The 25,451-nt window shown below is 40.3% G+C and overlaps 1 protein-coding gene across 2 annotated transcripts in view; it reads left to right on the plus strand.

Moving 5' to 3' along the window:
- The window catches only part of ZCCHC24 (zinc finger CCHC-type containing 24), a 110,548-nt gene that overhangs the window by 54,919 nt on the left and 30,178 nt on the right, over positions 1-25,451 (plus strand). The window contains exon 3 of one of the 2 annotated variants that reach the window (XM_064662563.1): positions 9,613-9,877. The exons of the other annotated variant lie outside the window; for it this stretch is intronic. Within the exon in view, the coding sequence (XP_064518633.1) occupies positions 9,613-9,756 (144 nt within the window). The 3' untranslated portion in view covers positions 9,757-9,877. Of the gene's footprint in view, positions 1-9,612; positions 9,878-25,451 lie in introns of those variants that run through there. 2 annotated transcript variants of the gene reach the window in all.

Raw genomic sequence — 25,451 nt, forward strand, 5'->3', positions numbered from 1 at the left:
GATAGAAATTTTCCTCCCTAATCTTGTTTTCCTCAGGGAGTTGTGGTTTCCACGTAAACACTTCTATGATCAGGCCCTTTGAGACATGCCTGGAAGAATATATATTCTGCCTAGCACATATCTACCATATCTTAGCAGCTAAGAAAAATAATTCTGCGGTCTGACTACACTTCACCACTGTCACCTCAGCCTGGCTAAGCTAAAAATTAGAGTAAAGACCAAAGTAAAGATGTTGAGAGAAAGCTATGGCTGATAATGGCTGGTGTGTTTTTTCTGGATTTTGTTCCATGTATTATAGCTTCAGGAAAGAGTGTTTGAAACCCATGAGTTATGGTAAATAATGATAGGGATAATATAACATGATAGTCATTCATTTCTCATTGCACATGAAGCAGCAAGCAGCACCAGCCTGTGACATCCAGAGAATTTGCTCTAAAATTTAGATCAGTATTTCAAAACATATGAAGGACTTTTTTCTTATCTTTTTTTTGTGTAAGGTTGGATATACATTGTCTTCCTATAGCAGATTCCCTTTGATGTCCATTCGCATTTCATAAGCCAAGAGCAATACAGTTAGGGCCTTGGAGGACAAGGGGAAAAAATGTAAATGTAAGTTGTTCTTGGAAATTATTTGGATCCCAGCTCCAGACCAGAGAATCTTTGAACCTGCCTGAGCAAACTGTTCAGTGTCTGAGCCCAGCCCAACTCTGGATTTGCAGTTATAAAAAGGACAGGATTCAAACCATGGACCTGGATGCTCATAAGCTCCTGGACATTCTGTATTTCTGTATTAATTTTTTTTTATCCTGAATCCAGTCCTAATTATTTATACAAGATATCTCCGAATCTTTTGGGTTTTTTTCCCACATGCCCTCACTTATAATATTAGGATGGTATTAAATATTTGTAATGTTTACTAAGCAAAGCCCTTAGCAGTGTCGGGATCAGAGTACCCAGAGATTCCTTCAACAAATTCCAAGTGCAGGCTCAAATAAAAAAGGCAATTCTGGGATTTATAATTACAGGATGTTTATATTTAAAGTGTGCACCTCCAGTAAGCAGGTTCTGAATTCATCTTGGACATAATCATTGACATTCTTCCCTCTTAGCAAAGCAACAGCTCTTTATGCCACTGGAACAAAGGGGGAGGCAAACAGAGCAGAAGAGTGTGTATGTGGAAGAGCTTGCAGTCTGGTCACTTGGTGACTCAAGGACGGCAAAACAGAAACTGAAGCTTAAGATGACAGGAACAGAAAAGCTTCATGTCCAAGGGGTGAGACTGATTCCAAGAAAGTTGTGGGTTGGTTTTTTTCCCCTTCAAACAAAGCCTTTCTTCTCTGGTCAAGTCTAAGCTCTAAAGTAGCTAAAATAGCTTTTTCTCTCTCCAGTTAGTCTCTGCTTCATGGTTTCTTTTAAAGAAGGATTTTTGATCAGGAAGTCATGTTGGTTAATAGCACAGGACAGAGCTTCCAGAGGAAAGTTCACCTACAGCCATTTCTAAAGTTGGTAATGATGTAGTTTGGGGCCCTTTCTGTTTTCCCTAGAGAGCAAGATTGGAAACCAGATCCTCATCCAAATCCAGTAGCTCTTGGTTTTTAGACACCTGAGCACTCCTTATTCACCACAAAGCCTCCAAGCGATGCTGGGTATCAGAGTGAGTACATGAGTGCAATAAACTTCCCATTCTTTGCTAAAACTAGGTACTCGAGTCCCACTGTTTCTGACAACTATTGTCTTGCTTTCAGCTTGCAGTTCTTCTGGTTTACAGACACACTACATCTGTGCCTTATTCTCTGTGTTCACCAATACTTTTCCATTTTCTCGTACCACCCTAATACTTCCTAGTAAGCAAAACAGTACGTGTGGTTTTGCAGTTGCTGCTGATTTTATATCAGAACCTTGTAGTCCCAGATAGTATTGCAACAATCTGCATAACTTTAAAGAAGTAGGGCAGATTGGGATGTTAACACACCAATTGGCCCCTTATCTGTAATCTAGGTCTTTTCTCTAGATGCGTATCAGTTAAAGCCAGCTCAATAGTCATAAACTTCTATTTTCTAGCAGTGCTTGTAACCTGCTGTGTAACAACCCTTTTGATACTAAAGATATCTCCTGCCATGTTTTCTCCACTGCCAAGCACCGATTGTTGACATAAGTGTTTCATTTAATAAATACTACCAGTGTGTATGAGCATCAGGGGATGATTCAGCAGCGTCAGGGGCCCCGTGGCAGCAGTCCTAACAGGAAGACAAAAGTGATTACTTCATAGCAAACGGAGCAGGCCCCAAACCTAGGACGCTTAGAGAAACATCCTTTTTGCACTAAATTGTCATGCCTCTGGGTTGCATTAATAATGACAACATGTGCATGAGCAGCAATTTGTCAGGACAAGCACGTCTGTCTGATAAAAGGCAACATACAATGCCTGAAATCAGGAACTGAGCCCTGAGCCAGGACACCTGGGCTCTCCTCCCAGCCCTGTTGCTGCCCTGCATGTCTTCCATCCATGTCTGAGTTTCTCATCTGTAAAGTGGGGATCATGACATTCACCTCTCTAAAGCAGCCTGTGGGTCTCTGTAAGATCATTATATTAACACTAATCAAAAAAATTTTCCATGCACTATCATCTCAGCCATACCTTTTTAAAGCCTTTCTTGAGAATCAAAATTATTGAAACTTAGTAAGTCCTACCTGCAGCTGACTTGCCTTGGCAACCAGTTAAACACATTAAGCTTGTGAACAAAAACTTATAGCCAGTCTTGAGGAACTGACTGTGAGCCTAGTCATTCCTTTTATTTTTTATTTAGAAAATTGATAACAGACTTCCACAGTTAAATTCATAAAATCTGCTCATCTTTGAACTGCTATGCCAAAAAAATCAGCCTTTTATAGCAAGACTTCTGCATGTGTAAATACTAAGTTACACAAATACAAGTGTGTACTACTGTTCCTTCAGTAGCCAAGAATTTTAATTCAGCTGCTAGGCTGTCATAGCATTTTATCTAAGACACAGTTTCTGTGAGGTATAAAAAAATAAAATGGAGAGACCAGATATCTAGGTATCCACAGATGAAGATAAAGGATGAGACATTTATTCATTCAGGAGGACCACATGCTCAAAAAATAATTGCATTTGCATCCTAGTGGTATTCATGAATGAAAAAGCATTCAGTGAGAGGAATGAATGTTCACAAAACTTCCCTGAAGAAATCCAAATGTTCAGAAGTTTAGTTGTCAGTAACAGACTGATTTGTGGTAAGAGTCTAAAATTCATGAAAGGTAAGTTTGCCACATTTGCTACTGGATGAATTCCAGTGAACCTTAATTTGAGACTGGTTGAAGAATTAAATGGTATTTTAATTATTAAACATCTGTATGAATCTAGTGTAAATTATAAATCCTATCTGTTCCACATGATTTTTAATAAACTTGGGTTATAGTTTCAATAATGTATCTTGAATAGGTGTTGTACTTTTAAGGACTGTGAAAAGTGCCCTTTCTGTTACCTGACACAGGCAGGACTGACCCCACTGCAGACCCCACGTCTGTGAACGTTGAAGTCTGTCCCGTCCGGGAATACAGCAGGAGCAAAGAGCAGAGCCAAGTTAGACCTGCAGGATTACTGTGTGCTCTTGCTGGATGAAAATCTTGTTTTTAAATTGACTCTGAAATAAATATTTAGCTATAAGCCTTTGAGAGTCATGGTTTGTTTGGGTTTATGTTCTACACCATCATGTCACAGTATTTGGTAATTCGCATCCCTTGGGGTGGCTTCCTACTTAGAGCATTACACAAAGAATGCATTTTCAGGCTGGATTTCCAGTAAATAACCCTGCAGTTCCAGGAGATTGACTAAAATAGCAGCACGCCTGCAGCACAATGCCACTTTAGTTAAGTTCAGATCTCTCTCTTACTCTGATTACATCCTCTTCTGTCTTTCCCCCAATACTAGCATAATTGTCAGTGTCCTCTGCCTATGAGCATCTTGGTTTTCACCAAGTTCTTCACAACCTCATCTTTGCCTGAAACTATGCTCTCGTGGAATCCTGCACTTTGTGTTGCTTGATTCATGTTTCCAGCCCTTTCCATAGTCGTCATCTTCCACCATAAGAGTAACAATGGCCAAGTTCTACCAATACTGCCAAAAGTCTCAAGATACCCAGCACCTTTTCTCAGACTATTAGACAGAAACAGCCTCAAAAGAGAGATCTCCCTTAGTAAAGAACAATGAATAAACAGATACTTCAAGAAATTTTAAGAAATCCTCTAGTGGATGTAAAATCTTAAAGTGTATCTTTGTCATATTGTTTTATGAGTTGCAGTTGCCACATGTCCTTCTGAATACTGTTTTTTATTAACTGCAGATGAGTTTTTACCATGCCTAACTCATTGTTCTCACTCTTTATAAATCCTTGATTCTGGTTTTGAATCCAATTTGATTCGCAGTCTCAGTGAGTGCCAGAGATTGGAACTATGTATTGTATGAGGCATAGTCCTTTAAATCTTTTCAAAAGAGCTAGGAGAACTTCTAGTTTACCTACTCTGCACTTCTGTTATGTACTCCTTCAGTTACTGTGTATAAACAGTCCCAGTGTTTATTTGGCCTTCAAAACAGCCTTCTGAATCTCTACACTTTATTGCTGCCTGCCTGCAGATTGCTTCAAGTCAAGCTATGGACACCCACTGATGTCCCCACATCCACAAATCCTGTTGTTGTATCATAGAAGGCAATTGTATATGATTTACCCTCAGTAAATCCATGCTGACTGTTACTGGTGACCTCTGTGCACACACAGAAGTAGCTTCTAAGAGGATGTGCCCTGTAGTTTTTCCAGAGACTGAAGGCAGGCTGACCAGCCTTTGATTTTGCAGATCACCCTTTTGGTGTCCTCACAGTCAAGTCAGAAGAGGTAGCAGGGTCTTTGTGGATCTAATCTACAATAAGCAGAATAACCATTGCAGATTTTAACCCTCTCAGAAGGAATTGGCCAGAAATACACTACCAGATTAGAGGAAAATCTCTGTTGGACAACTCAAACAGTCATAAATCTGAAGAAACATTAGTTACATTTGTTTAACTTGTAGACTAAATGAGCTCTTGAAGGTGACCTTATAGTTTTACATACAGATACTGTGCTTGGTTCAGCCACTCCTGAAATGCATTCTTCTCTTTTTGTCAGCTAGCTTACTCCAGGACAGGGTGCCAACTGGCTGGTTGACTTATCAGGGTGAGTTAGTGGTGTGTTGTGAGAAACGTACAAATGCTGAAGAAATATTTTTTGTCTTGTTTTCATAGTGTTTTCTGCAGTCCCTTGCTTGCCACTTCATTTTCTTTTCTCTACTCCTTGTTTTCCTTTCAGCCCTGAGCATTTATTCTCCTCTCCTTTCTTTTGCTGGCCTAAATTGGCAGGAGGTATTGCTGAGCAGAGGAGAAACCTCTCTCTCACATCTGTATAGCTTTACTACTGCTCGCATTTCCGGGGCAGTACTTTCACTTACCCCATATTTCACTCTGCAGAGACAGCTTGGCTAGAGCATAGCACATTTTCCAGTCACAGATGTCTCTATCAGATTCATGCCTGGTTCTTGGTAGAAAGAATTTTTTTAGTTGTTCTGCTTCAACTGATACAAATGAACCCAAACCAATATACAGCAAATTTCCTTATCCTCTTTACCTTTTCTTTCTGATCCTGTGTGTTTGCTTCAGTACTCACATGAGGAAAGGCTGGTGTTTAATTCTAATTAAAAAATTAACTGATATTTCATTAAAGATAAATGACTGATTTTTTAATACATTTCTTTTCAAATAGCAAAACATCTGACTACAGCTCTGGTCTTACAATAAGTGACAAAACATACAAGGTCATGAATTTTCAGTCAGATACTTGTTTGTATAAAGATTTTCCCTAAACTTCAGGGGAATTTCCAACTGCACTATAGGTCATCCTGCATGAATCGAGTTGTAAGTCTGGAAACTAAGATTATTATTTTTTTCCACACAAAAACTTTAGCTGACTGATTTTAACTTCTGGAAGAGAGTTCAGTTCCATCGTAGAATCTAAGTAGTCTTTAACTAAAGTACGTGCAGATCTATTGCCAAGAAAAGAAAAGAAAAAACCAAACTATGAAGAGAAGCATAAGGTATTAGTAAGGTGCTATTTAAACACTGTTTTCTCAGAACTGTTGCTGAACTGGTCCCTGCTAGTGATGGAGTGTTCTCATGCTGACATACCGGCAGCAGGTCACAACAGAGTAGCTCAGTTCACATCAGTGCAGCCAGCCAGCATGTTTGCACACCTACACTGTCAAAATTGTTCAGTGCATGGATTTTAAATACAATAGGAAAAATCAGTTTCTTAGGCTGATCTTATCAACTTCCTTGATCTTTTACTTTTATTCCTGTCTTTCACATTCCTTCTTCCCACCATTGCCATCCAAATGAAAGAGGTGCAGGGAGAGGTGGGAGAGAAGGAAAGAGAAAGGAGGAGCATATTTCATTGGCTAGTCCAACTCAGACACATTCAAAGAGTTCTGCTGGGCAATCTTGCATATCAGGTTTCATCTCTAGTCAGGATCCAAAAAGCAGTGTCCTAGTGCTCTCCAGTAAAAGGGTAAATGTCACCTGCAAACAGACCTTCTATACTTGCTGGGTTTTTTTCCCAGCTGAAGAACTGAGATAAAGTGGAAAAGTAAATCGATCAGTTTTTGCACAGGCACTATTTCCAGAGAGCAGTGCTCCCAGGGAGGAGCAGTGGCTGCAGCAGAGGACAACCTACGGTTGTCATCAGGGTTCTGTGCAGGACAAAAATGGGATGTCTGCCAGTTCTCAAACCGAATGGGAGCAAAGCCATAGGTATACAGTCTCTAACTTCCACAGCTGCCAGGAAAGCCTATGTTACATCAGTAACTCCATAGGTCTCCTACAACCATTCATCCCAGTCTGTATCACTGCTCTGGTTTTAATTGCATCAGAGGTGAACTCAGCAGAAAAGTATCTTTGTCCTGAGTGACAGACAACTATTTACTTCCAGTTTTATGCAACCCTATGTCATCGCCAGAAGAGAAAGACAACACCCACCCTCACCAATCAGTCTTCTCTCATGGTGTGTCTGGTACAAGTGAGCGAGCATTATAAAGCACTACAGCAAAAACTGTCACAAAATCTTAGTTGCATGAAACAACCATAGAGCCTAGGAATGAGCTGTTTTCATGTTTGTTTACCCTAGCATCAATATGACTTTAATGGGTAACGTAACAGGTTGGGGTTTTTTTCAAATATTTTTTTTTTATGTATAAATAAAAGGCGATTATCTCTTCCTAGCATAGTTTGCCTCAAAAAATTACACTCTGTGGCATCCTGCGATCCTGACAGCTGTACAGTTGTTTTACATGGGAATATAGATGCATGTTTGTCTTGAAGAGCTCCCAAATCCCTGCATTCTCCATAGGAAAGAATGGGGCAGGAAATTTCTGGGTTACTGGGCTCTTTGGCGCAGATGTCCCTTTTGCTTTCACATATTTCCACAGCAAGATGAGAGCCATCTTAAGCAAGAGACACAGAGTCTCATTCAGCAGTGGTTCTTTTCTTTTTTGTGTGCTCTAAAATAGTCTGAGTGTTAGGAAGAGTAACTGAACTTTTCCCTAGATACTCACACAGGGGAATGAAACTGGGCTGAGATAAGAATACTTCCCCCCTCCTTTAAGAGAAAAAGCAGGTAAAGTTGAGGTTCCTCCAAACTAAGTTTACTCTTGGAATCCTAAGACCATCCAGAAAATACCTGCTTTCAGTATAATTTTTCTTGTGCTTTTGATGTTAAATATGTATTTAAGAACTTGTTTGCTTGGGTAGTTAGGCTTGGGACAGAAGATATATGCTAACACCTAGATATCAGGAATTCTGTGATCGCAGGTCTTATGCTGAGAGCGTTAGGTATCACGTGCCAAAGACACAGGATTTACATTCTCTAATATTTTCCTATATCCTGCAGTCCTTAATCCCTAAGTTCAAAGAGAGTTTTTCTTAAATTAAATCAGTAATAGAATTTAATTCATTTTTCCTCTTACTTGTATTCTTACACTCTTTTTATTCTGTTTGACCCACATTGCTATAATAAGAAGAGTCTATAAAATTATTAATTTTGCCTTGCCACATTCCTTTTAAGGCAGGAGTAACTAGTAATCCATGGGGAACTGTGAGGAATAAGAAGGGCAACAACATGTCCTATGTGACATATTGGAATTAAACTCACTTCCCTTGAGGTCCTGTTCTAGATCTGGAAAGGTTTTTTTTTCCCTTAACACAGGTTCTCCTTCAGCCATATTTTGTGTTTTATATAAAAAAAAACTATAGGAAGGCATAGGCCTACCATGAGAAGCAGAAAATTATGGCTACTCAGTACTTCGTGTAAATATTCTCTTAGTAGAAGTTTTGGCTTTTGTTTTGTGATGTAACCTGAGAAACAATAGTGGCTTTCTATTCCTATGGAATACATAAAAACCAAAGAAAGAAAGAGGAACCAAAGTGCTCAAGATGTAACAAGACCACAGGCACAACTTTTCTGGAGGGTCTAAAAGGCTTGAACCCCTCTAAGGGGTTCCACCCAAGCATCTGCGGTGCAGCTTCACATGATGAAGAAGCTGTGTGCTCTCCCTCCTGGAAGCAGCCAGCATCTTAAAAATGTACAGGGACCAAAATCTCCCAGTGATTATTGCTCCTCTCTGAAGTGACCTGCTATATACATATTTAAGATGGCCTGGGGGAGGATGCTCAGTGATTTAAAAAAAAAAGAAAAAGAAAAAAAATCAGGGTTTTTTGAGGAGTTGAAAACAGGATGCCTAGGAGGTAAGGCACTAGCATGCTGGCTTATTCCAGTGTGTAGAGGAGAACTGGGAATTCAAAGTGATACCTGTATAGTACTTCAAGGAAAGCACAATAAAAACAAATGCACTGGTTGTCATAAGTTCCACATCAGTTATGAGGCTCTCACTAGAAGAAATTTTAAAACTCATAATTTATATTATTTATATTCAGTTCTCTTCAAATCAGACACCAGTTGAAAGTGAGGAAATGTTACTGCCCCTCTGTTTACATTCATTCCAGTGGCAGCTATATCTGGTTCCCACTGACTTCTACAGCACAAGTTCTGCTGCTGTTGGTTAAACCCAATTTGAAAACCACACAGGTTCACTCACTGCTCTGCGATCTGATTTCCCTGTGGATTATGAGAAGCAGGTTTTTGCCTGTACCATAATCTGTTCACACATTCTGACAAGACAATGCACAGCTCAAAATGCCTATAAATAAAGCACTATTTTAGGCCCAAACCTCAAAAAAAAAATCCTGAAACATTCAACGGTTGCAGTAGAAATAGCCAGTGTCCGTATTTTTTATGGGAACAAGATAATATCAACGTGGAATATTTTAGAGCAATGTAACCAACTTAAAACTGCTCAAGTTACAACTGATGACATTTTGACCACAACATACAATCCCCAGACATGCAATTTACTGAGTATAAACAAGCCAGAAGAAGAGGGGAGAAAACTCCTATGAGTCTGCTACATGTGATACACACAAGTGCTGCAGAAATCTGCTGATAATCCCCTTTTCAGTTTGTGTTCGCAGCTAAATCTACTTCACTTCCTACGACACTGAACATTATGCAGTCCTTTGAGGTCCATCACAGCCATAAATCCCAGGCAGGAAACAGAGCAGGAAAAGACAGCATTTCATTTTCTAAAGCCATCCCAAAGTAAGCAGGTCAAACAAAGTTTGGAATTGAAGCTCTTGAAATCCAGGATATAATTGTGTATGTTTTTCTGTTTGTTTTGTTACCAGTTAACCGGATGCAACAAATAAAACCATTTTTCTTCCTTATTTTCTCTCTCTCTCTGACTGCCTCATTGGGAGCTCCTCTTTGAGAGCCAACCTCTCCAGGAGCCAGTGCTTGAGGTCATAGCTCCCTAATTTTAGGACATCTGCTAGGTCAAATGTACTTGAAGAGAATCAGCTGCTTGCAGCCAGCACATTAACACAGCGCACTGGAGTCACAGACAAATGCTGAGGGTCTCTCTTTTTCCATCTCTCTAACAAATACAGAATCACATATATTCATATATCACATTTAAAATTTCTTGTCTTGATCAGAGCTCTGTCTTCAATAGCGATACAGAGCATTAGATTAAGAACTCAAGCTCTTAAATGTTTGAATCATCAGCTAGAGTAATTACAGAAAAAAAAATTACAAACTAAAATACTACCTTCACTTTTGGCCCTAGGTATTGAATCTGCCCTGTACTGTACTCTTTCTGGTTTTCTGGAAAAGCATAGAAGTAAAGATACAAAAAAAACCCCCTAATTTACTGTGTTGAACACCTGAAAAATAGATTGATGAGCTATACTTTGTGAAAACAAAACCCTTCTTGATGTCTGAAACTCAATATCCAAATCCAAAAGAGTCTCTAAAGCACTAGCTGCTTATGAAGCACTTGATACCCCTTCTTGTATTCATTATTTAAAACATTTCAGTTATTTCAGTAGCAGATATAAGAAAAAAGCAAAGAAATACCCAGTATTTGTGTTCAACTCTCCAATTAACAAAAATGTGTATACAGATGAAGAGGAAAAATGTATTTAGTAAGAAATTATTTCTTCTTTTTAAGTCACCCAGGGTTTGTCCTAGAGCTCCTTCAAGCCGCCTTTAATGCCATAAATGAAGTGTTATTTGGAAATAGAGCAGTCAGTTTTTACAGTAAGGAAAAAATCTGCTTGGAAAAAAAATACACCAGGCCTGATTCAAAACTTGCACACTGGAGTGCCAGGTTGGCAGCAGTTGAAAGTGCAGTGGAATTGAAAGGTTTCCATCTTGCTAAGCTTTAACGCAGCGTGTTAGATATTTGTACTGCTTTGGCACAGACCTGCAGCCCCAAGTGTACTAATTTCTGTTAAGCTTTTGAAACTCTCATTCAGGTGCCTGAAAAAGCAGAAGGTACAAGGAAATTGGTAACATACCCCTCAGGGACTACCTAAAAGCCAGTCAAAATTGCAGTACCTGTATTTAGGGAATTGCAGTAAAAAATCCTTCTGTGAAGTTCATCTCTGTAACAGAGTTTAAGAGGGAAATGCTAGGAGCTAGATTCACAGCCACTGTAAAGGCATCAAGCAGCATTTAACCATATATTTATATTTGTTTAGACTAGCTAAGTCCTCACCCATCTTCACCAAATCTAGTGTTATGAAAATAAATAGGAAAAATCATATATTAAAGGCCCTTTTAAGCTCTGTCCACTATATCCTCTGCCATCCAATACACTTTGTTCTTTCCATAAATACTAAGAACTCATTTCAGTTTTGCACCTATTCTTTTCAAGTCTGCTGACAGAAAACATTAAAGGGGAATGGTATACTCAGAGATTGATGCAGGTTTTCTACAGGAGTCTGTGTCTTTTGCAGTAAACAAAGTCTTGCAAGAAAAGTAAGAATAAGGGAATAAACAAAGGTAGCGCATTAATAGTTATATTTTCCACCTCAAAGCATTTTCCTCATATTTTATTCTGTAGTAACAAGATCAAAAATTGGTTAAGTTTAAATTTTCATTGGACAGCCCCTAGGGAAAGCTCTTCTGCTTGTCTGCAGGGGCCGTACAATCCCCAGCTGAGCCCAGGTGCAGGGAGGCAGTGCAAGCTGTCAGCCTTGCCTCCAGTCCTCTCTCTGCCCTTGTAAGATCAGCACACAGGAAGAGCACGAGGTAACAGCTTTGGTCTGCAGGAGTTTGTCTCTCAGGAACTAGATTGAAAAACATGTCTTGGTAAGTCCAACACAAGCAGCATGTTTGAACCAAGACAGCTCAAAAGGGAAAACGGAGCCTTTTATAAAAACATTCTTGCTAATCTACTTGATACCATTTGAGCCACCAAAAAGCGCCGGTCTGAAAACAAACATATCTTTCTTATGCTGACTGTAAGTCATTTTGATTCTATCTGCACCTCTCAAGTTAGAAGGCAAAGTGTAGGGAAAACACAGGTTTTCATGGAACATTTGACAGTTGCATTGTTTATCATCTCCACCCAAAATAAGAAATATGTTACGTTTAGTTACTTGTGATTGTTTCAGTGGAAGTGAATTATGACCCAGTGCTGCCACTTGGTTAGCACATTCACGACATGGTTATTAACTCATATCAGCTATGCTCTATCAGATAGAGTACTCTCAGGTTATATTTCTGAGCAGCAAGACCAGAAGGGAGTTTATGGATGAAGACACCACCACTGGCTCGGGGCACCCCTCAGTTGCAAGTTGGTGGAGTCTGGAGGAGCATACTGGGGTAAAACTGTTCTATGCTTAGCTTGGTTTTGTACTCTCCTCTGACATCCATGGCTGGACCTACCAAAGACTGGAGCAGCACTTTGTCTGGTGCAGTACAGCAATTCTGACATGCACAAAATGATACTGCTCAAGGAAGAAAATAACTGCCTTTAGTTACAATAAAAATAAAAAAAGTCCAACTCCAGAGATGGCAATACAGTTACCATACCTGCTATTAGACATACATTAACAAAAAATAAGTCATTAGGCATGCTATAGAACAGAACAGAATCTTAACATGGAACCCCCTGACTGGTTACTGATGTCATGCACCATTCAAGATGTGATTCAAATACTAGGTAGTAACAACCTCAGAAATTCTTTACAGGTTGTGGAGAGGGAAATAGGCTTGCAGCTCATTTATTACATATTATTTGGGAAGGAAAGAGTTTAATTAGAAAATAACAGGGAATCTTTTGTTTTCAAATACAGTTTAGATTTTATTGCTTTTAAAAAGGTACAAAATTAAGGTTGAGGCTGCTTCATCACTTCAGGGGTGATAAAAAGCTTGCATTGTTTGAGCATTCAGCATGGTCTGATCTGGTTTTGGAGCTGGAAAGCTTAATTCTTTGTCAAAATAAGACAGTTAATATTTTTAGCATGTCATCAAACAGATGACAAACACATCATGTGACTCAGTTAATTTCTGAATGGATTTACCAAGTGTGTGCAGTGAGATGTGTGTCAGCACAGTCCTTTATTTGTCTAACACACAGAATGTGTGGGCATGGACAGGTCAATGTACAAACATACCCTGCACTCACTTTCTGAAGTATTGGCTCATGCTGAGAGCCCTGTTTAACAGCATCTGATGAGAAATCTTTCTTAAACCCTTTTTAATTTCAGTGCTGTCAGGATTCAGCTCCTCTGTGTTAATGTTAACACATACAGTAAGAAAAAGTTAGGAGTACACTTAGCATTAAAAGCCTGTGAAATGTACATTAGACACAAACCAGTGCTGGTCTCTGAATGATACATTTTTATCAGCCCTACACACAAAGACTACCAAATCACAAAGGCGAGAGACATGAGGGTCTTTTGAGCCTGTCCAGGAGACAGGAAGAAGACAAAGGAAAGGCACTTGTGCCCTTTTATCATACCTTAGGCTCAGAACATCAGGTTTCAGCATCACTGGGTTTTGTAAGGGGTTCCTTGGAAGACAGTGAATAAGCAGAGGATGGTCATATCAGGGGATCTGAAGTCTGGACAGCAGTTTGACTAAGGTTTTGAGTATAACTGGGTTTTGAACTATGATATAAGCAGATTTTTTACACTTACTAGTGAATCTAGGATCAAGCTGGTAGTCTGTTTCTTTTTGAACAGCAGATTTTGCTGAATTTTTTTTTCAGCAAATTAAATACTACTTGGTACTAATCTACCAAGACTACTTTAGAGGAGGTTTTTTCCTGCAAAACTTACCATCCCTCTCAGGAGACATGAAGACTTCAGCAAAGAAATTACTATAGCAGTAATAAAAGAAATAAAAGAAAAGCAAAGGCACAACCTGGTATTTCTAATGTGTGAGCAGGAGAGCTTTCTCATCCACCATCTTTTGATGGCAACAGCAGGAACTCTTATAGATTTCCGCAGTCTCTGCCCAACCCCAAGTACGTGCACACACGTAGGAGCAATGTAGAAACTTGCTCTAACTCAGTGTGCTGGCAGCCAAACTTAACTAGAATACAGGTCTCCAAACACTGAAGTCCTGCTCTTGGACCTCATCCCTCTGAAAGTTAAGAATTAATTACTAGGAGGGATTTGGGGGGTTTTCCTTATTCTACATCCCCTTGCTCTTCTCTGCTTTCTGGCTTTCTTGGTGAAAGTGCCCACTGCTCTCCCGTTCTTGCTCCCCTTCCCTAGTTTCCATGGTTCAGATGTTTAAAAACACTTTGTAGAATTCTGCAAGCTTCTTCCAGCTGTGCCAAAGCAAACTTGAACTCACAGCCTTCTGAGGCTTTCCCATCACTGCTGACACTCTCTTGGTGATCTGCCTGCTATGGAGTTTTTGCTGGGGTTTTCTGACCATTTTTGCACATCCACTGTGTAACAGCTAAATGAGCTATGGATGCCAAGGGAAAAAAAAAACCCTACATTGCTTTCCCTTGGTTAATTGCATTACAGAGCTGTTTAAACACACACACAAAAAGACAGAGAAACAGATGGGGAAGAAGGGGCAGAAGAGAGAAGCAGTGTGGTCATGTGTACTTGAGAGAGCAAGGGAACTGTAAATGAAGGTGGTCTTAGTGAAAAGTAGCACTGTCTCTTTAAAACTAAAATGTAAAAAAATACCCTTGGTGTTTTCTTTAGTCTTTTTCATTCTTTGGCAGCATCCCAAAGATTTCACTGTCCTTGTCTCCAGCATCTGGAAGCCATCAGGGTAAACAATAGAGTGCTAGGAACTGGAACCCCTGCCTCAGCTCCCGTGGGACTTTGCTCTGGAGAACATGAGAACACAAACCATTGGACACCATGTGGTCAATTACTTCAAACTAACAAATCTGTGTGCCTTCCTATTTTCTGTTTTCCTTGGCACCACATGACCCTTTCACAATGGAACCCAGCTGTTGAAAAAGCCAGACATTTTCTTTTTTAACCTCTTGCTTACTTTTGTGCTTGCTTTCTGCAGCAAGCTCAGGGTTGGCACGTACCCCAGGTAAAAGTGTCCCGCTTATTAAAATCCTGGCTAGCTGTAAAGTTTGCCTGTATTAGTCAGCAGAGAGGCTCGAGAGTATTAACTTAACAGGATCATACTGCAATGAGGACTCCACAGGTGGTCCTGTGTTTTCTGGGTTTCCTGACACTGCATGCCAGCACTTAAAGCAGATACACCAGGACACTTTTATAGCCTGCCTGTTTTGTGCAATCAGTAATTGTATGTGCAGTTGTGACCTACTTTTTAAAATTTGTTCCTAGTGCAGGTGCTATATTGGCAATTGCAAAGAGCTAAAGTCATCTCAAAGCCAAAGGCTGTTCAGGGGGCTGCCCCTTTCAGTGCTGTGAAATAAACTTTCCTCTGGATTAGCCATGCTAGATCCAGGACTAAAGCTGGGGCTAATGAAGTTGGGGGCTGACAGATTCTTGTTCTTTCCAGCCTTCTGTTTCAAAAGACAAGCTTTAAACTGTGTGAAACAGATGAGTGTTACTGACCAAACACAAGACTTCTATAGTATATTTAGATGTGTGGTTTACTCTGGTTAACTTTTTACAACGAGTGGGGATGCTGAATGGATGGAATTCTGCGAGATTTAGGGCCTCGCTTTTAGGTCACTTTTAAAGTTTCTGAATGTTCCTAGCACACACTGAAGAAAAAAGCAGCTGACTGCCATACATGTTCCCAGATTCAGTTTTATTTCTGGCAGAAAGGTGGGTATGTATGTAATGCTACCCTAGGAGACAGGATAAAACAGGGTGCCATGCAGTTGGATCCTTGCAGCTGGCAGTGCACCCAGAGGTTGTGGCTTTACCTGCATTCTGGCACTCAGCTTCACAAGCTTTGACCTCACACAGCTTCTCTGCTGTGCAGCCAGTTATGTCAGTTGGTAAAGGTTAGGGAGTTGGCACTGGTGCAGTCAGGAGACTGGTGCAGGGTAACTGGATTCAGTGCCAGCTGTTTTGATTGCATCTGTATCCCAGTGTGGAAGGGCTGTTGCAGTGGCTGCATCCAGCCTTTCTCCACTGATCCTTGAGGCTGGCCTTGCCTCTGGATACAGGAGGGCCTTTCTAGGGCATCACTGTTCAAGTCCTGACATCTTGGTTACCACTGAGCATAATGTGCTATATTCATTTCCAGGGTGCCACATGGAACTATAATACCTAATTTCTACTAAAATTACAGAAATCTGTAGAAACTTAGGACCCATTTCCAGCAAGCAGTGGAGTTCTTTTTTCTTTTTTTTTTTCTACTCTCTTTAGATTTAAATATAAAACTTTTTCACTATAATGACCTCACATTAAAACACAACCCAACTAATACAAACAAAATGAAACAAAATAATAATACACATGTATCTGCTGTGAGCCACAGACAGCAACCATAATCCTGAAAGCTGACAAGTTTAAACTTTAAAGGCAGACAAAGCAGGACATCACTTGGGTAGGCTGGATAAGCAGGGAATGCTTTCAAATGTTACCTTCAAGCTCATTAAATAGATGCTGTTGAGCCTAAAACTGAGATGGATGCCTGGAATTGGTGGAATCTTGTTCCTCCTCTTCCAGTAAAGTACAGTGTGTATTTTGTGTACACTTTTACAACTATATTTCTTCCAAAAGAGATGAAGAGGAATCATTAAATGGGTTTGCTGGAGGAACTCTTGCTGCAGGATCTAGGCATTAAGCCATTTTGTAGCCAGCAGTATAAACACTTCTTTTTTTAATCCCAGATCCAACCTATAGCTCAGCAGTAACACTAGGGAAGCTTTTTCCCCTTTTCTGCCAACACTTTTTGATCCCAAATGTCTGCAGAATTGATTAGTGTGATACTGAAGGGGCAAAGGTGATAGGGGGAAGGGGAAGGTTAGGACTATGCAGTAGCAACTTAAAAAACACAGTACATATTTAATCTGTTAATATTTATGAAAGAGTTGGCTAAATGTATGGCAAAAGTTCAAATCAATCTAATACTTCCCTGTGTGAACATCTTGGACAGCTTCTTGTCTGGCTGACAGATACAAAAGTATAGATAAAAGTACAGTTCTTTGAAGGAATGTTCTGCCTGCAGCAAGAAATATATACATCTTACAGAAGTTAAGGGATCCTACCTTAGCTAACTAAAGCACTCCTATTAAAGCTTGAATGCAAGCCAGGACACAAATAAAACCACTATAATGGCACTGATGGATGACCTAATTCTGGCAATGAGGAGAAAACACATCCATTCTCTTCATCCTGCACCTCTTTAGCATCTGACAATACTGGCCATGAGATACAGCTGTTCCACCAGCAAGAGGTGGCAGACAACCAGAGTGATATGTTCAGATGGTTTTAGTCTTTTTCAACAGGAACACCACTTCCAATAGTTGTCCCCCTTCCCTGGCTCAGTTTTGTGACATTCCACAAGAATCAGTTTCCCCTCTGGTCTCTTATCTGTGCGGTTGCATTTGCCAGGAAGGAAAGTTGCTTTTAAATGCCAGCAGTGTGTCTGTGTGTGACACGCAGAGGACTGGCTGGTTTTCACTGCCTGCAACCATATCACTTCTGCAGAGTGAGCCCATATTCAGTGGGGCAAACTAAATTTGTGGATGAAAAACAGCTGCTTGAAGCTGAACAAGAACAAGAGCTGCTGCTGGCAGTCAGGGGACAGAGCTTTTGGAAATGTTTTAGGTAGGACTAGTGCAATGTGAAGACTGGTCAAATTTAGTCACTCTTTTAGGGCTATTGTGGTATTACTCCACAAGACTAACTTTTCATAATTCTCAAGCAAAGTTTTTCTTCCCATCTCCAAATACTGCAGTTATCCACTCTGCAGGAAGCGATCCTGGCTGCTTTACTGCTTCCTCACCTCTCTGCTTGAGTGCAATACTGTGTACCTGAATATGATGCCTACACCTCTTAGGAAGCTAAAGGTATTTAAGTACAGTGCAGCATGTCTCTCTCAAGCAATTCAAGGGTCAGCTTGTCTTCTGTAGCTCTCCACAAAACAGAAGTGCAGGCTGGAGCACATGCTGAGATCCTACAGACACTTTCACTGAGTTCATGGGATATTCTAAACGTCTTTGATTATTTGGTCCATAAAATCCTCATCTTTGCGTTGTTTCATGAACTGGGCCACATTATCTGAGGGTACCTGCCTAGTAGTATCACCAACAATTTCACTAGCACTCATCACCAAGGGCAGAAACCTTTTCAGTGGAAAGTTTCCTTTAGCTTGAATAATAAGGGCACTCAGGAATTAAGGATTGCCACAAGCCTGCCCAAGCACAAAGTATGCACATTTTGAGCTTGTCTCCAAGTAAACATGTATTGAAATGTGTATGTTTACCCTATATTTAAAAATAAAAAGTCCTGTCTAGAACAAGATTTGCACTGCACTAAAGGAGGGTGTGACGGATTGCCAAATTATGTACTGCATGGAAGTGCTTTGGTCTTAACACTGATTATACTGGAATAACAAACTTTGTAGAATACTTTCTTCCATCTTTCTGTGCATCTAAAGGATTTGTATCTTATTGCCAGTTTTGAATGAGCATGACATGCAGAACACTTCAGCTCCTGTGGTCTCTCTTTACTGTATTAGTAACATGTTTAATAGGAGTTAATGTTTGTCTGTGGCTGTTCCCTACTTGAAGGAACCTTTTTCTGTCAGTCAAGAGCATTTTTATTTCCAATTAAGTCTGAGAAAGTGATTGCAATTCTGATGTTGTAAAAGAGATAAAAAGGCAAATCTTCAAGTTCCCAGCAAGTTGTTAGTATTAAAACAAAAAACATCATCTATGCTCATTTTTTGTTTGAAATTCAGAAGAATCAAAAGGCAGTGTGCAATATTGTCCCATCTATTGCAGTTTCTATGCTCAGCTGGGATTTCCTGCTCATTTTTAAATGGAACTGGTAAATCATTAATAGAAAAGTTTACTCATGCAATTTCATGTTTAAAAATAATTTGCAAGTTGCATATAGTCAGATTTCTGTGACTTTTTCAATTAATTGCTACAGCTTGTCTTTTTCTACAATAGATTTTAATAAATAAGTCTGTAAGCTGCATTTCCTGCAACTACTTACACTAGAGTCCTACATATCACCACTTCTGACAGATCACATAGACTGTAAAGTTATATTTCTGCCTCATGGGGCTGAGTTATTACTAACCACTGAGCCCCACAGAAAGAAGTCTGTTTATCATAATGTGACTAAAAGGAGCAAGTAATCAGGGTGGAGAACAGTGCTGAAGAGGGAGAGATGTAACTGGAAAGAAAGCTTCATTTGTAGATGACAGAGCACAACTTTTCTGCACAGAAGAATGACTTGGAAGAGATTTTACTCATACTTTTTTTCCTCCACTATTTAAGTTTTTAAACATGAAGAAAACTGATGCTAAGAGAAGAAAAAAAGAAAAGAATAAGGAAAAGCATGAAAGTTATAGCTGGAAAAACCCCCACAAAAATAGAGAACTCTGTTAATTAACTACCAATAAGTTCACTCTATCTGATGGTCATTTGATCCCAATTACTCTTCTTTTTTCTGGAAGAGAACTGACTTCAGGCAGCTGATCATCAAGAAGGACATGCATGTCAACAAGGCTGAAAGAACTGATTGCATTGCTCACACTGTTTCTGCTGAGAGGAGACAGGCGTACCAAAGTCATACCTGCCTTCAGTGCTAGTCAGCATTTTGGACAGCTGATTCTCACTCAGATGTAATATACAAAATTTTTTAAATTCCTTTTAACTGTCCGAATTTCCCACCATCTACAAGTGTACATTTTGTGCCTATTTTGTCACACCTGGTCTGCAATGCAAGGTTTCAGAGCATTCCCTTCAAAATATGGTGCTGCACACTGCAATTTCTACTAAGAAAGGACCAAATGAACACATTTATCTAATATAGGAGAAAATGGCATTCAGTTTGCTGCTTCTATGGTCAGGTACCAGAACATACTGGGATTTAAGCTGTTGGTTTAGACAGTGCCCCGATAACTCTGGTTCAGCTACCATCTGGTCTTGTTTGTTTTCAAATACCTGTTTACGTGACTAAGCACTTGGCTTAGAAAAAGCAAATGTGCAAACAGTACAGATGCTGCAAAGGGAAGTTCATCTTTACACTGGCCAAAATGGTCATAGGCCCTTTGCTCCTATTCTGTATCTTGCTATGGTGTTACACCATTAGTCCAGGAATTTCAAGGCAGCCATAGGAAGTCAGTATGCCTTGGGTGCTTAATTTCTTCTGCAAACTCTACCTTGTCTTCAGAGTAAGGGGCTGTTTGGCTCTCTTCATCTAAGGGAATGAAAACATCCTTTGCTTATCTCTATCTGAAAGGCCTGAAGATAATTACCATATTCAAATGAGTGCAAAATTCAGTGCTCTAACGCTTTTGTTTATTTATTGTAGCAAACAGCTTTGTGAATAGTCTCTATTTCCTGGACAGAAGAAAAGTTCTCCATTCTTTATTTATATGCCCTTTTACTGGCAAGGTCTAACCCTTTCCTTTTATCCTTCCTATTTACCAGTGCAAATACTAAAATGACCTGCTCCCTGCTGCTGCAAGCCCCACATTGTCCCCTTCTCCCTGCCAGGAGCCAACAGCTGTTATTGTGCACAGATCAGGCACTACAGGCTCAAATCCAGGCAATCTTGGTCACTGCTTTTCTAGGGAGAAGTTTTAAACTGTAGTTTTAAAAACTCTCACTGCTGAGCAGGAGCATGGTGCAATTCTGCTTCTGCTCTTCGTTAATCCATAATGCTGGTTAGCAGAAGAGGCATGATGTTTTTTCTTTTGGTTAAACACTTGTAGCATAACCTAGTTTTAGCTGAGCCAATTGTTTGGGAGAGAGAGGGGAATGCAAGTCCTAAATTGGCCCCACACGCTTCAACAGACTATTGCTAAGTTGTGGTTGAAAGCAATTTCTTCTGCAAGTTTACAAAACTGACTTTGCTGTAACAGAGCTGCCTTAAATTTTCAGCACAGCTCTCGGTGTAGTGTTAAATGTACGCTTGACAAAGTCCCAAAACAGTTTCCAGTGAATATGGACAGTGAGAACATTTTCCAAAGCAACTTCCTATTCAAAAAGCTGCAAAGCTGTGTACATGTTACCTGGGACAGACCACCTAGCTTCTATGGCAGCACTTGTGGGCTGCCATGACCCACCCTAATCACCTGAGCAGAAGCTGCAGATGTGCCTGACAAGCAGCATGCACGCTTGGGCTGCCTGCAGGACAACAGCAGCAACCAAAGCAGGGGGTCTGTCTGCTCCCCCAGGAGTGCTGTATGCATATCCAGTGACAGGACAGGACCTGCAGTCTAAGCAGACACCTATCTTCAGGTTATTCCAGTGACAGATGGGATATGGACACCTAACAACAGCACTCCTAATCTTGTGTCCTCCACACCACGTTATGCACCAAGCCAGCCCTGGTGAGGCCTTCTGCCCCATCCCTGCAGAGCAGTGCTGCCCACTGACAGCTGTAAAATCTGAACTAATAATTTTAACTATCTCTCCTACTTGGTTAAAAAAGTCCTGTCGAATGCAGATCCATCTACACCCCAAGATGGCTGCACATAGCTCCAACTTTTCTACTAACAGGTATGAATACTGGCATTGGAAGTGCTCCTGTTGTTTGCAGGCACTGTGAAACAAAGCAGTTCAGTTTAAAATCAGAGTTCAAAAGCAGAAAAGATTTTTGCAGCTGTTGTTCTGCCCTGGAATTTGTTGTGCATATCTCCTTTTTGGGAACACTTCTTTGTTTCACAGTGCCTTCAAAAATATACTGTCGTCACAACCTTCTTGCCAAGTACCACTCCAAGCTGATTATTCACTGCTGCCCCTTTCCCAAGTCAAAGTGCATTTCTAAAACATTTCTCACATTGATGAGGAGCAACATGTTCAGTCTCTCAGGCCAACCTGTGAGGTAATTATCTGACCTCTCTTTCCTCTACATGAAGCAATGAAACGATTGTCTCATAACAGAACTGAAAGATAGTTCTTGTGTGGTTACAGTCTTCTGGTATCAGACTTCTTTTTTTTTTTTTTAACCCTTCTGCTTTGACAAATTTAGTCATAACAAATCACTCAGCTGGCAAAAACTGCAAGGTGCCAGATATAAATTAACTGGGGGACAATAATCTCAACTCAATTTTTCTTATTAAAAAGTTCAGATAAGTGCTTTTGTATTTCCCTACCTACCCCTACTTACAGAAAATATTGACATGTTTTAAGCTTTACAAGTTTTATATAAAACAACAATGTGTTATATACCTGAATAAACCCTGAGGAAAACAGCACAAGGACAGCACAGGCAGAGTAAAAAATGAGTTTCGTCCCATCCTACTTTACACACATCTGCCCTAATATTCTGAATCAGCTATTAGATCAAAACCCTGACATGAATAACACTGTGTTTAATGGCCCTGAGATGTTTTCAAACATCTACAAGAAGGGAAAACTGATGGCTATATTATTCTGGAGGCTGTTCTTAAAGTTTTTCAGAAGTTGTAATGCATTTAAGTTTACTAATATCACATAATACACAGTGATGGTTTTTCGCCATTTCACAAGTCAAACAAGCACAGAAAAAGCAAAGAATAAAACTACACACATAAACATCACAACTATTATTTGTACTTTAAAATACTAGACAGTCATTGCCCCATCCCCCCTTGTAGAGGAGAGGACTATTTTAATATGTAACATGTAATATTTTAAGAACATTGCCCACTGAAAGTCAATGAAAGAGCAGGAAAGAGTCAGGAAAGAGCTGACTGTTGGAGAAGCTGCCGAGATAGCACAGATATGAACTCTGACTGGTGGGCACATCTATGTCCGTGCAAGTTTGGTACTAACACTACACTTCCTTGCTATGCTGCAAATTACAGTGAATGTGTAATTCCACACTTTTTTCTTACATTTCTCTCCTGCATAAGACACTGTTATGTTTCTATTTTAGTTCACTGTATCTGTTTACTACAGATTATGTTTATAGTCCTTAAATAGTCTGTCCATGCACTCTTCAGCGTTTTCTTCACTCCTTCACATATTTCTAAGCAGAAAACATCTACTCCACTGTTTTACACCTAGTGGAGAATACAGGACAGGCAAGGCAAAGAATTTTTAAATAGTCCTTTGACTGATGTTAAGGATGTGACTTCAGTTCATGCTCTTTAAACTCAAGTCCTAAGTGACAGTCAGGAATGAGACACTTAGGATGCTTTAGAGTAATGAAGGCAATGTGGATTCCCTTTGTACTGCTTATGCAGATAATAAGATGAATGAGGAGCCTTTTCCAGTTTTTATCCCAATTTCATGTGCAGAACCACATCCTTAAAAAGAAGTGGGTGGTGGGCAGTCTCTAAAATGATTTCTTGCACATATTTCCCTGATTGCATCCAAGCAGTACAGAGCATGCTGCCCACAGGACAGTCTAACAGCTGTAGCATCTTGTTGTACAACTGAGAACTCCCTACAGCCATCAGAATAGATTAACAGTGGCATACTTGACACACATTTCTTCCTTTTATTTTAAGAAGGAACTTCAATGGCTTAGAACACAATTCCTCCAAAGCTGGCTTCGCTACTCCAGCATTTAGAAAGGGGTCACCTGAGGCACTATCCCACTGTCCCAGTCCTCTCTGTGAATTTCCATTAGCTTTCAATATTTAGTCTGGAGCTTCACAAATGGTCTAACAACTAATAACATCTAACAATATTATATCAAATTGAACTGTCCCATTCACCACTATAAGGAAAATTCCCTGTATTTGCTGCGTGAATTGCATACCTCATGCTAAATGTACATAATGCATACCCTTCTTTTCTTTCTGTTTACCCATGGAAGTTAAATACCTAATAAATATTCTCATCTTTCCGTATCCTTTTCTTATTGCTGCTATTAACCTCACATTTAGAGTAATTATGTATTATGATAAAATTGTTTCAGCTTCTCAAAACTGATTCAAATCCTCTTGTCATTAACATAGCCTTGCATTTTGGAAGCTATTTGGTAGCTTCTCTTCCTGAAGATCTACTGTGTGTACCCCAGCAGTTTCACACAGAAGATTTATTACTGTGAAGAGTTAGGAAAATGCAAAGCACAGACTGGTACTGCTCTCCACCCCAAGATATACTATAATTTGGGAGTGCTCTGTAATTGGAACAAGTGGGAAATAGCCCAGGGCATGTTATTAACAGCCCACAAAATTAGTTTTAACTTTTCACTAAAACACAGAGACTTCTTTAGTGAGGTATGATAATGTTTTAACAGTCTCATTAGAGGAAAATTTAAAATAGAAAAATAAAATTATTAAACCTTCCCAGATCTCCATTGCAGCAGCATTGATAACACAAATATCCCAGGGCTAACCACCTCTGTGCATCACCCCAAGTAGAGACAGATTTAAGCGAGCTCAGTGTTTGTGTTCAGCTAGTAGGTAATGCGATATTTACAAAACCAGTGGATCTGTTTTCAATAGAGCGGAATATTCTTGGTTATGTGGTGCTATCCTCAGCTGTTTACTTTAATTCAATGGCAAGGGGAACCAATGCTGTTTGTGAGGAGTCTGCTGACTCATTGAGCAGACTGTCAAAAGGGCTCTATCTCTTCCATCAGTTGTTGTTAACGTATTTGTCTCCAGTGGAAATGTCTCCTGTCCCTCAGCATCCTACAGGGCTTACTAGGATGTCCAAGGAAGAGTAGGGTTCCTCTCCTTTGTATCACTGCCTCTTGCTGGTACCTTCTAGAGAGCTCAAGCTGTCCCCTGGGGATGGCAAGGACCTGGCATTGTTAACTGTTGCACGGGAGGTACAAGTTTAGAATAACTACATCTGTGTGTAGAGTAAGCATGAAGATAAATCCATTTCTTGTAGGTTTAATTTTGTCAGGCAGTACAGCTGAGCAGTAGATTTTGGAATTGTTAAAGTAGGACTGCCCCAGAAGAAAGGCCATTTGTTGCTAGTCAGCTGTCCTAAAAAATAAACCTGAACTTGCCCCAGGACCCCAGCTGAAGATGTGGTCAACACAAGACAGCCCTCTTTCTCCAGTCCTGCCAGACCTGAAGACAAATGGCAGCTCCTGTAGAGTTCAAAGTTTGACAGAAGAACGTTTTCTGTGCCCTCAAAGGGCTTTTCCTGAGGCCCTCTGCCTCTCTCCTGCTCAATGAATGCTGTCTTTGTACCCACCGAGTTGACAAATGCCAGCACTGCAGAATAAGGATGACATTTCTGCTGTGGCATCGGGGCTGAGAAAGGGGATTATTCCGGGCAGTGCCGGCCGGGATGCAGCGCACAAGGGAGGCTGCGTGACGCCGTTGTTTGTGCCGCGACAAGGAGGCCCTTGAAGGCCGTGGCCAAGCCCGAACACAAGACCCGTGTGTGGGGAGACGTGTGCGCGCACCCGAGGCGGCGTCCCCAGCCAAGTCCGTGGCCTCGTGGCACACCTGTGTCAG

Source organism: Pseudopipra pipra, chromosome 8 (assembly GCF_036250125.1).
Source record: "Pseudopipra pipra isolate bDixPip1 chromosome 8, bDixPip1.hap1, whole genome shotgun sequence".
In the NCBI taxonomy this organism is placed as follows: domain Eukaryota; kingdom Metazoa; phylum Chordata; class Aves; order Passeriformes; family Pipridae; genus Pseudopipra; species Pseudopipra pipra.